Source organism: Budorcas taxicolor, chromosome 22 (assembly GCF_023091745.1).
Source record: "Budorcas taxicolor isolate Tak-1 chromosome 22, Takin1.1, whole genome shotgun sequence".
NCBI lineage: Eukaryota > Metazoa > Chordata > Mammalia > Artiodactyla > Bovidae > Budorcas > Budorcas taxicolor.
In genome coordinates this window covers 37982081-37994781 of record NC_068931.1, presented here as the reverse complement: position 1 = coordinate 37994781, position 12701 = coordinate 37982081, and the positions used below count along the sequence as shown (strand labels likewise).

The 12701-nt window shown below is 41.1% G+C and overlaps 1 protein-coding gene across 1 annotated transcript in view; it reads left to right on the top strand.

Annotated features, from left to right (window-relative positions):
• Positions 1-12701, top strand: part of MYOM1 (myomesin 1) — a 117945-nt gene that overhangs the window by 79421 nt on the left and 25823 nt on the right. Inside the window, exons 22-24 of the mRNA XM_052660544.1 lie at positions 8210-8366; positions 10524-10630; positions 10753-10797. Coding sequence (XP_052516504.1) covers positions 8210-8366; positions 10524-10630; positions 10753-10797 — 309 coding nt within the window. The remainder of the gene's footprint in view (positions 1-8209; positions 8367-10523; positions 10631-10752; positions 10798-12701) is intronic.

Sequence of the window (12701 nt, the reverse complement as noted above, 5' to 3'; positions counted from 1 at the left end):
ATGTAAAAAACCATTCTTAGCTTTCAGGCCATACAGAAAGAGGCAATGGTCCAGATAGAGCCCACGAGTCATAGTTTGTTGACCCCTGGGTTAAACTAACAGCAATCCTGAATAAATGATCTATAGAGCTGAGGCAGCCCTCACGGCCCAGTTTCCAGATGCCGTGATTGGACTAGGAAAGACAGTCTTTCCCTTTGTTACGAAAACAAAGTTTATCAGTGTTCACTGGGCAAATAGCTCCAGATCATTATATAATACTTATTTTGTCATTTAGTCTCTATCACTTTTCAAAGTTATATATGTCAGTTCATTAAAGTTGCATGAAAGAAAGCACTGGAAATGAGAGAGGATTTTAAAAAGTATTAACCACCTATTTTAAGTTTATATTCATTCTAGTCAAGCACCCTCACTTCAGCTCTTTCCTATTTCTAGATTGAAATAAAGAGCAGATATATAATGTGATATTTGTTTTATGATAAGAAAAGAATATAAATATAGAAAATTCTGCTCTCACTTCATGATGCTTAAAGAGAATGTCAAATGCATCCTTTGAGAAAGTACCTTGCCCCTTTCAACCTATTACTTCATAAACTACTTTCAGCCACTCTTGTAACTACCCTCTAGAGCTGGGTGTGACAGAAGTGACCTTCTTGTACCAAAGTGTAGTAGGTGTGTGGGGAGAGAGTGCCATACCTCATATAGGTACTCTTTGCAAAATGTCATGAGAAAGCAGAAAAATGCTGGGAACACATGTGCCAGATAAAAGGTAACACACAAAGACATGAGGACACAGATCTCTATGGAAATCACACCCTGCAGGTACCAACTGTGTAGAAATACAAGATGCTGAGTGGACATGCCAAAGGGCCCAACTGCAAGGTTACTCGTGTAAGAACATTTAGATTACTAGTCATTGATGAGTTAAAAGCACCTGTTAAGCAGTGGATTGACTGAAAAAGAGCTTAAATTGATTTCTTGTTTTCTCATCAATAACCCTCAGGATGGCAGGTAGCCAGGCAGGACATTAGCAAAGCCACCATGATGGAAACTTTGTCTTCAAAATGGGGTCTGCTGGTGGGCTCCTAGGGGAGAGTGTTGTTTCACTGGTGTGGAATAAGGCCCCCAAAGTTGTTTTGTGGCCATTTAATTCCCAGAGTATAATTACAAACAACGGTTGCAGACTAAACGGCACCAGATTAACCTGCTCAGGAACCGCTGGCTCCAACCTAGGAAAGATTCCTGGGAGACACCAAGTCAAGATGCTGACCTGAAGCATCTCCACTGTGGTGGTTTAGTTGCTAAGTCGTGTCCAACTCTTGCAACTCCATGGACCATAGCCCACCAGGCAGCTCTGTCCATGAGATTTCCCAGGCAAGAATACTGGAATGGATGGCCATTTCCTTCTCCAGGGGATCTTCCCGACCCAGGGATCAAACCTGGGTCTCCTGCATTGCAGGCAGATTCTTTAGCAACTGAGCCACCAGGGAAGTCTGAAGCATCGCCATGAAGGAGCCCAAAACCCAGGAGACACTGGTCCTTGTTTCATAGGCAGCAGGCACATTCATTCCTGCATGAATGTTCAGGCACATTCATATGCGTTCTGCACACCTGCTTCATGCCAGGTGCTGTGTGGGCACCATGTGAGTAGAATAAAATGACTTGTCACTGCCTACTGAGCTTGCAATCTAAGGGAAAACAGTTTATAGCACAGCATGATGGAAGCTCAGATAGAGGGTCACAAAATATTGTCCATAGTTAAACAGGCTACAAACAAGGTGTTAAAGGTTTCATAAATCCCCATAAAAACATAAATGCATTTTTTATTAGAGTATAATTGTTTTACAGTGATGTGTTAGTTTCTGCTATACACAGAAGTAAATCAGCTACGTGTATACATATATACCCCCTTGATCTTGGACCTCCCTCCCATACCACCCCACCCCACCCATCCAGGTCATCACAGAGCACCGAGAGCTCCCTGTGCTATATAGTGGCTTCCCACTAACACAACACTGTAAAGCAACTAGACTCCAACAAAACCCCGAATAAATCAAAGCACACAAGATCGACAAAAAAAAGTTTTATGTAGCCTATGGTTGTCTGTGGTTACTAACTTTATAAAATACCAAATTTTACTTTTAACCAGGTATTTATTTTATGCTAAAATATTTGGGGCCTGGGATGGGGGATGAGGTTATCAGTTTCAGGGTTTGGAATGTGAGACTTGGATTGCTATTTCAGAAGAACAACTCTTTTTGGAACACGTTATTAATATTTTAGACAGAAAATAAAGCTTATCCTGTAACAGCAAACCTCAAATGCATCTAACAAGATACCTCGAATGTAATTTGAATTCCAGGTAAAAGTTAACCTAATCCACTGGCATTGGTAGGGTCACTGGTCTCCTTTCGAAGCTGATGAAAGTGCCAGCGGATGTAACTCAGCCACTGCCCCGCTGTCTGGTCATGCTGGTAATGAGGATCAAAAGGGTGCCACGCTTCCAGGAGAAATCTGGTAGCTGAACGAGCCTATAAAGGGAATGAACTGGAAAATATTTAGAGTAGATGTGTTGGTACATACAACGCACTTCTAGTCTTGATATTTGATCTTTTTTAAAACAGTATCTGTGTGGATTGTGTCAGGTCTGGGCTGCAGGTGGAGGCAAGGTGAGCTGGATCAGACAGAAGACAAGAGAGAGAACTGCCAAGGTGTGGCAGGTGATCCGGAGGGTGGAACTGGCTGCCTGTGTTCTTATCAGAAATCCTGCAGGGAACTGAGGTGAGAGGCACAAGAACCCAGACACAGGCCGAGTCCCCAGCAGGAACTGAGTTACTGGAAGTCAGGACTTCTCACCAGGAGCAAGGCAGGCTAGAAGACTGGAGCTCCAGAAGGAATAATGAGCAGGGATTGGGTTGACAACCTACTGACCAATCCCAGTTTCTGAAAATTGACTGGTCGTAGAACCTGGTAGGGCTTCCCTGGTGGCTCAGATGGTAAAGCGTCTGCCTGCAATGCAGGAGACCCGGGTTCAATCCCTGGGTTGGAAAGATCCCCTGGAGAAGGAAATGGCCACCCACTCCAGTACTCTTGCCTGGAAAATTCCACAGACTGAGGAGCCTGGTAGGCTACAGTCCATGAGGTCAAGAACCTGGTAGGGCTGAGGATGCTCAGTGTCCTTGAGGTGGAGTTTTGAAGGATTTTAAAGCAGGAAGTCAGGCTGACTATTCAAGATTAGCTCAACTGGGTAATTTAGAGAACTTCACTTATATTTGCTCACTGTCTGTTCTCTTTCATCCATTAGGAAGGTAATTTTCAACCTTGACAGTACATTACATTAGAATCAGGCTAGGAACTTTTTGAAAATACTGACTCTATTTTAGACTATTGTCCAGACCAGTTAAATCAGAGTCTGCAGGACTGAGCCTCGGCATAGGTTTGTTTTTATTTGTTTGTTTAGCTCCTTGGGTAATTCAAGTATGAAACCAGGCTTGTGAATTGTAGATTAGACTGTTCAGTTCAGTCACTCAGTTGTGTCCAGCTCTTTGCAAACCCATGGACTGCAGCATGCCAGGCTTCCCTGTCCATCACCAACTCCTAAAGCTTGCTCAAATTCATGTCCATCGAGTCAGTGATGCCATCCTACCATCTCTTACTCTGTCATCCCCTTCTCCTCCTGCCTTCAATCTTTCCCAGCATCAGGGTCTTTTCCAATGAGTCAGTTCTTCGCATCAGGTGGCCAAAGTATTGGAGCATCAGCATCAGTCCTTCCAATGAACATTCAGGACTAATTTACTTTAAGATGGACTGGTTGGATCTCCTTGCTGTCCAAGGGACTCTCAAGAGTCTCCTCCAACACCACAGTTCAAAAGCATCAATTCTTTGGTGCTCAGCTTTCTTTATAGTCCAACTCTCACATCCATACATGACTACTGGGGAAACCATAGCTTTGACTGGACAGACCTTTGTTAGCAGAGTAATATCCCTGCTTTTTAATGTGCTGTCTAGGTTGGCCATAGCCTTTCTTCCAAGGAGCAAATGTATTTTAATTTCATGGCTGCAGTCCCCATCTGCAGTGATTTTGGAGCCCCCCAAAATAAAGTCTGTCGTTGTTTCTGTTGTTTCCCCATCTGTTTGCCATGAAGTGATGGGACTGGATGCCATGATCTTCATTTTTTGAATATTGAGTTTTAAGCCAACTTCTTCACTCTCCTCTTTCACTTTCATCAAGAGGCTCTTTCGTTCTTCTTTGCTTTTTGCCATAAGGGTGGTGTCATCTGTGTATTTGAGGTAATTGATATTTCTCCTAGCAGTCTTGATTCCAGCTTGTGCTTCCTCCAGCCCAGCATTTTGCATGACGTACTCTGCATAGAAGTTAAATAGACTTATAAGCATTAGCCTGTGGGCTCCTTAAAAATAGGAACTGTGTTTTCTCTGTGTATGTCGAGAGCCTAGTACTTGGTGTATAGATGAAAAAAATAATGGATGGCTACCATGCTTTGGCAAATGAGTGTGACTCTGTTTTGTAGCCACAGCTTGTAAACCTAACCCTAGTATCTCATAATGAATGCCCAGTTATGAAGAGTGAACTGGGAGAGGTTCAGTGGAGGCCCTGATGTGGCACTAAGGTGGTGGGTCAGCGAGCGGTCCACATAGGGGAGCTCAGTATTATTAATACATGCAGCTGATTGAGTTCATTCACTTTTAATGCTTCCATTCTGTCCCACTCTCCAGTTTTTTAAACACCACCCATGCACACACACAGGCACACACATACAAAGGCACACACACACACACACACATATGCACTTATGCACACCAATGGAGAAGGCAAAGAATAAAAGCTTATAAAAGTGACCCATAGTGCAGATGTAAAAGACTAAATTACATGAGAAAATTCTCATAGCAAATTATTAAATATTTGGGAAGATGAATTCCCACTTTTAAATGTTATCTTAAAAAAAAAAAAGATTACTATTTGGAGAGGAGAGAAAAGTGGGACAGAGTTCATTTCCAAAAAGTTCACTTTAGCCCTGGACCTCCCTTAACCTATTCACTTACTGAGGAGAGTGGCAAGCCTGGAGGGACCATTAAAATGCCACTCCAGTGGCTTCTCTGGTCCAGTGGTTAAGACTCTGAACTTCTGCTGCATGGGGCTAGGGTTTGATCCCTGATCAGGGAAGTTCTGCATATTGCGAGATACAGCCAAGAAATAAAATGCCATCCCATGCAAGCCAGTCTTCCCTTGTGTCCATGTTAAGAATATGTTTAGGGTTGGGGCAGCTGACTAGAGACGATTCTTCTTAAATCCTTTTCAGACCAGAATCATCTCTTTCATTTTCTATAGCCAAATCTTCTCTGCTGTTAACTGAATTCTTCATGTTTATTATTAGATTTGCAGGTTGTTTTTGAGAAAAATCTAAGGCCTGACAAATTCTGGTCTACTTTTCTGGTTCAGCTCTGTGGACAAGTGAGATGGCCTTTCATTCAGATGAGAACATCCAAGAAATTCCTTTACTTTGACACCAGAACATCTGATTTGTTGCCTGCCTGTTAAATATCAGGACCATTTTGATCATGTTTTAGTCAGCTTTAGTGAATGTGGCCCTTTAGTCATGTATGAGTTCAACCGTGGATTGACAGCAGCTCAGGGCTTGCAAAAACTCAGGCCGTGGGACATTCTAAAAAGAAAATTTGAGGATGTTGTAGCTGCATCTCTTTCATTCTGACTCTGAGCCAGGTTCACCTCCGTAGGTGTAGCTGTGGACCAGCTTGGGGCCTCTCAGAAATGCTGTCATTACACTGCTCTTGGTTTTCCTAGAGTATTTATAGAAAGAATCATCCATTTCAATATCATGTATCTTTTGTAAAATCTCATTAGAATTTTTTGTCCAGGATGTATCCAGGATCCCTTCATTTAAAGAAAGCCATTGTTAATTCCTCTAAGATATTAATGTGTTGGAAAAAATGGCCTTTCCAGATTAATGTGATTACTTTCTTTACCACACAAAGATAATCTACAATCTGATATGTCCTGCCTGTTCAGATACAAGAAACTCTGAGCTCATTTTTGTTTTGTCTTCTTTTAAATTTTCCAAAGGATGTCTTTTTGTTTTCAACTCTCCACCTTTATTCTTTGTGGTCACAAGTAATTTCTTTCTTTTCCAAAATCCTTTTTTTTCCCCTCTTTTTTTAAACCCAGAATGCAGGAAGAGGCCACTTTTTTTTCCAAATGCCAACTTCACTTTCATTTTCCATTATAGGTATTATTGTAAAACACTTGGTCTACTAAGTTAGTATTTAACAACACTTATGCAAAGAACTATGTTAACAAATTAATTAAAGCTGAACAGTAAAAGAAGCCTTTGAATTTGAAAAGTTATATTGAAAGAGTATGAGAGCATTAACATTGTAATTCATGTGACAAATAGGGAAAAAGCTATAATTTGTTGCTTTAATCATTTTAAGATAAAGTTGTTTATATTTACACAGTGATACTGTTGAAATTGTGTTCTTTCTTTGTAAGTTATTTCAGTTAAACATTTTCTAATGAGAACTGTTGTGGAGCAAAGAAATATGCCTAGAAAACTAGTACTTGAATTATTTTCAGTTAATCTGACTTTTCAAAAGTTTGAGATTATGATCACATTCAGAACAATACTTTCAGCCAGTTGACAGCATTATTGTTTGTCAGGGAGGAGATCAAGCTTTGAATTCTAAGCATAAGTAAGAAACCCATTGTGATTAGAATATTTTCTTTGTTGGTATTTTTATTTCATCTTGTCTGTTTATCAAAATATTGGTGTTATGCTTAAGCTTTATTAAAACTAGTTCCAATAAAATTGAACACTGCAATTCTAAACTGACATTTCTCTTTTAAATCCCTTAAGAGTCCAGCCCCTGGCACATGTAAAGATGTACAAGAAGTATGGAAGGCAAAACCCCTGCCCTTGTAGCATTTAACCCTTGATAAACATGCAACTTTTTGAAAGGTGAAAATTAACCAAACACTCATCTTAATGAGCATTTGATTTTTAAAGTAGAAATATGGAAGAGAGTTTTATTTTTTATTTTCCCCTCTATTTTAATAAATCAACCAATAGCACCCATTATAGCCACAGTTGCTGCTGCTGCTGCTAAGTCACTTCAGTCATGTCTAACTTTGTGTGACCCCATAGATGGCAGCCCACCAGGCTCCCCCGTCCCTGGGATTCTCCAGGCAAGAACACTGGAGTGGGTTGCCATTTCCTTCTCCAATGCATGAAAGTGAAAAGTGAAAGGGAAGTTGCTCAGTCGTGTCTGACTCTTTGCGACCCCATGGACCGCAGCCTACCAGGCTCCTCTGTCCATGGGATTTTCCAGGCAAGAGTACTAGAGTGGGGTGCCATTGCCTTTTCCACAGTTACAAGAACATAAATTGAGGAAATGTTCATGCCTCTCTTTTGTCCCCTACAGACAGTCTGCCATGTCCTGACTTTTTTTGGCCCTGTCGTAATTTATTATAACCCTCAGAAATATTAAAATATTAACTTGTTTTCTTTTAAAATACAAAACCTAATCTTGAAACATCTGAATTTCTTGAAATTCATTTCCATTTAAATTCCTATACTGTTCAATACCAATCATTTCTAGATATCTATTGTTCTAACCTAGAATAGCATCTTTAGATTAATTTATGGTTATCTAATCAGCAGAACTTGTTTTCATGGATTTTTTTTTTCATTCTTAAATGATTTACAAACTTTGAACATGTGAGTAAAGGCAATTCTTCTTATCTCTACCTTTTCTCCTTCAGTTTCCCTTTGGTTTCTTTATCTCTTATCTATCCTTTCTTGACGATTAGTTAGATAGGGGTATTATTGAAGCAAAAGTCATGCATTAGGCATTTCCCAGGGCTGCCTTGCCCTTCCTATTATGGTCAACACACTCCCCTAACTGTTCCATTGGTCATATCAACCAGTTGTTGTTCAGCTCTGACCAAACAGTACTGTCCATGGTGTTAACACTACCTAAGAAACATGGTACATTCGCTTAATTCCGTGTTGCAACACAAAGTTGAATTGTAGCAGGACTGTCAGTCACAGTGAGCAGTTGGGACTTTTCACTTGCACAGACTCAAGGCCCTGCTTTAAGGCTAAAGTAAGGAGGTGAGGAATTCTTACTTGATTAACTTCTACCAGGAAATATCAGCACCTTGTTTTTCATCTTCTAGGAACCAAAGAAGTTGTTGTAAGTGTGGATGACAATGGAATCATTTCCTTGAACTTTGAATGTGATCAGATGGCCCCAAGTTCTGAGTTCACCTGGTCCAAAGATTACGTGCCCACAGAAGACTCTCCGAGATTAGAGGTTGAAAGCAAAGGCAACAAGTACGTACCGTTTCAATTGTAACTATGGGTTTCCTTTTCATGAAAGGAGAGTGAAGCAAGCTATTCTCCATTTCAGTTAAGAGAATGAAATCACACATATTTTTATCTGGTAGTGTAAAAAGTGATCACCAGTATAAACCTTAAGAAATAACAATCCTTATAAAATACTTTTCACATTACTCCATTTAAAATGCTTTCTCATATGTTATCTTATTGTTGACTGAAAAAAAAGGTGAGAATGACATTTTATTTGGGGCAAAACTGAGGACTATAGCCCAAGAGACAGCCTTTCAGATAGTTCTGAGTAACTCCTCCACCAAAGTAGGTGGAGAGGTCAGAATAGATGTGATTTTGGTGAAGGGGGAAGTCAAGCACATGTTTTGGCAGAAGCTTGCTGCTAGTCACGAGGAGCAGATGTTAATGACTTTAGTGCTTCTCGAGATATGAGAAGGTGCAAGAAACTGTTGTTTAGTCACTAAGTTGTGTCTGACTCTCTGCAACCACATCAACTGCAGCACACCAGGCTCCTCTGTCCTCCAGTATCTCTATGAGTTTTCCCAAACTTGTGTCGATAGAGTCAGTGATGCCATACAACTATCTCATCCTTTCTTTCACTTGGCAAGAAGTTGAGCTCATAAAATCTTCTGAAAAACACCCAACTATCTGAAGTCCTGTACTGCCAGTTTTTCCCAGAGCATAGAGTGCCTCATTTCTGATCTCTGCCCTGAACTCCTTTTGGGGTGTGTTGAAGGTCAGCAACTGCAGTGGCCAGTGGCTTCATCCTTGTAGAGGCAGATGGCAAGCAACAGTTTTTAACTGGCATCATTTATGATGCAAGAAAAGCTTTGATTGGCATTAAAGTGAACTTTAAAGATGATTCTCATTATTCTACGAGATTTTGAAATCTTAAAGTAATGGTGAGGATCCTTCTGGGGAGATGGGTAAGGAAGAACTTGCTGATTCAAGTTCTGGTAAATTAAATGGATTAGGTATAATCTGTTTTGGTTTTTCACCACCCCTCGTGAGAGACACAGTACTGCCCTGGAACAAACTCTATAGGAGAGAGAAGCATGGGAGAGGTGATCTCAAGTCACCAGGAGGCCAGCTTTACCAGGAACCACTGTGTGACCTGGGGCAGCTTTTAATTCCATGGATCTCCAGTTTCTTTCTCTATAACACAGAGAAGTGAAGGGGATTAATTTTATGATCTGCTACTTCCTTCAACCCCAAGATTTTGAGTTTTTTTAATTTCATCTTACTTATCAAACTTTGTATCTTTACAGTGCCAACCAGATTAGATTACATTTGGTAAAGCATAATATTCCTAAGTATTATTTCTATTACAAAAAAATCCAATATATCCCAAAATAAAAGAAAGAGTAGTAATTTTGTTGGAGAACAGCAAGGAAATACTCTATATAATTAAGACATTCTGCTATCACTATGCTGTAAGATCCTTGAAGTAAAACATAATTTTGGTCAAAGGAAAGACAATCAAACTGAAACTATTTCTTCCTTAACTAACTTGACAAACGTATAAATGTTTGGATGATCTTAGACACTGACTAGCTATGTGACTCACAAAAGTTAGAAAACAAACTGAACTAGACCATTGACCCATACATTCATTCCATAAGTATTTATTAAGCACATATTATGTGCCAGATAAGGTATGGATGCTGGAGGTCACAACAGTGAGCAAAACACATCTCATCCCTAAAGACACAAAGTGCAGGCATATAGTCAATGAAGTAGGCAATACTGATGCCAATTAATAACCTCCAAAATGGGAAGTGCAAGGGGTGACGTAACAGGGGCATTGGGTGGTTCTGCCCTGTGAAGAAAAGGATTTTCAGGCTGCCCAGCAAGGGGTGATCAGCTGAAAATCTCTTTACTTGGGGTATGCATTGATATGCTTCGTAGCTTGGGGATGGGAGATCGGTACCATCTCCCTGTCCCATCACCATCACCCTGTGGGAGGAGGTCAGGAAAGCCTTCCCAGAAGCAGCAAGAGTGGGTGAGCATTAGGTCAGCAAGGCAGATGGAGCACATGCTCCCCATGATGGGAGCAGCATGTGCAGATGGCTGGAGACAGGGCAGGGCACAGCCCCCAGGCCCTACACAGCCTCGCTTCTTATAAAGCATTCTGTTCTGAAGGACGAAAATGACCTTCAAAGACCTCGGGACGGAAGACTTGGGCATTTACTCCTGCGATGTCACAGACACTGATGGAATAGCGTCAAGCTACTTGATAGATGAGGAAGGTAGGTCAAAATCAGTTCATTCATGAGTCGACTCCTGCTTTGACTTCTCAGTGGTTCTCCAGGATTAAGTGACTTCTGTTTTAGCAGTTCAAGCTGTAATTGTTCTCATTTTCTCCCTACAGAATTGAAACGTTTGCTTGCTCTCAGTCAAGAACACAAGTTCCCAAGTAAGTGTCCACAATACACTCAGAGTTCAGCCATGGCACTAGACAACTCTGACAGGATCAAGAGAGGACACTCTCTTGACAACGTATAATGGAACATCCATTGGTAGCTGCAGACGCCCTTTCCAAAGGAGCTGGTTTAGCTTTCACTTCGTTCTCCAGAAATACAAAGAACAGTGACAGGAAACACATCCCATGCTCTGCTACGTAGAGCTCTGTCAGGTTACGTAGGTGTAACAGCTGAGTAATTACATTCTTCATCTTTTGCTACATATTTTGGAATATTCAGTTCAGTTCAGTTCAGTCGCTCAGTCGTGTCTGACTCTTTGTGACCCCATGAATCTCAGCACACTAGGCCTCCCTGTCCATCACCAACTCCTGGAGTTCACTCAGACTCATGTCCATCGAGTCAGTGATGCCATCCAGCCATCTCATCCTCTGTCTTCCCCTTCTCCTCCTGCCCCCAGTCCCTCCCAGCATCAGAGTCTTTTCCAATGAGTCAGCTCTTCCAAAGTACTGGAATTGCAGCTTTAGCATCATTCCTTCCAAAAAAATCCTAGGGCTGATCTCCTTCAGAATATTACATATATGTATATACACATATATATATATCTTCTAGACACAGTAATTTGTATATCTTTTAGGCAAACAGCTCTTTCTAAACAATTTAATGTTAGTGTTTAATAGAAGAACCATACCTCTAAATAAAGACAATCTAAAAACAGCACCCTATGGGTGTCCCTGATGGCTTGTCTGCCAATGCAGGAAACCCGGGTCTGATCCCTGGGTTGCAAAGATCCCCAGGAGAAGGAAATGGCAACCCACTCCAGTATTCTTGCCTGGGAAGTCCTTTGGATAGAGGAGCCTGGTGGGCTGCAGCCCATGGGGTTGCAAGAGAGTCGGATATGACTTAGCGACTAAACAACAACAAAGACAGTACCTTCCATTTTAAAACTACTGGAAAGTAAGGTAAATATGCCTTGATCAGAGTAAGAATCTCTCTGAACTATCATCAAACCCTTCAATGAAGCACCCTCTACATAAAAGATTAATTTCCATAGTTGACACCTAAGAGAAGAGAAAGAAGTCTGAGACAATACTTGGAAAGTTCCACTGACCTGATTGGATCGCTTAACATTGGTACCCACTGGCCAGAGAAGTGAAGCATCTGAAAAGTTACACTCTGAAAAAAGAGAGTGATAGTATCACTCATTCTTTTAATTCAGAAATTTTGTCTTCCTTCCTTAATGCCTAAAATAAGACTTCTGCACTAATACAAGAGTTTCAGGGACCCAGGAAACCATATCCTGACCCCAAACTAGAGGCAAAACGTTGTATGTTGTATGTATGCACTCTAGGGAGAGGGCCTCCAGCTTTCCTGAAATTCTCAGCAGAGCTGTGATTAAAAAACAAAGCTCTAAAACCAGTTGTCTGACCTCTTCACATTCCCAAAGAATACATGACATGCTTCATGGTGCGGCTGGGTGCTGGTGACTACTGGCCTCAGCTGGAACGTTTGCAAAACCAGCTTTACTCAGCAGAGCACAGTGGGGTGAGGGTGCCGGATGCAGGCTGTCTGAATTCCAGGGGAGAACCACTTCCCTTCTGTAAGCTTATTCACCATAAAACTGGAAAAGTAATACCATGAATGGTGTCTTAAAAGCTATTTCTTTTTAAATTGTAAGAGTAGAGGTTGGCTTGGACTCTCTTTGTTCTGTGCTCTTTGAACCTGAGCAACTTACCCCAACTTTCCCAAGGTCTTAGTTTCTTTTCCAGGAATGGCTATTATAATCATTAATAGCCCCCATCATATAGAGGCGCTGTGAGAGACAATCACCAGGGCATTGATCCTTGAACTCTTCAGGGAAAATATAAATACTTATTGAAACAGAGCAGTGATCTAGACA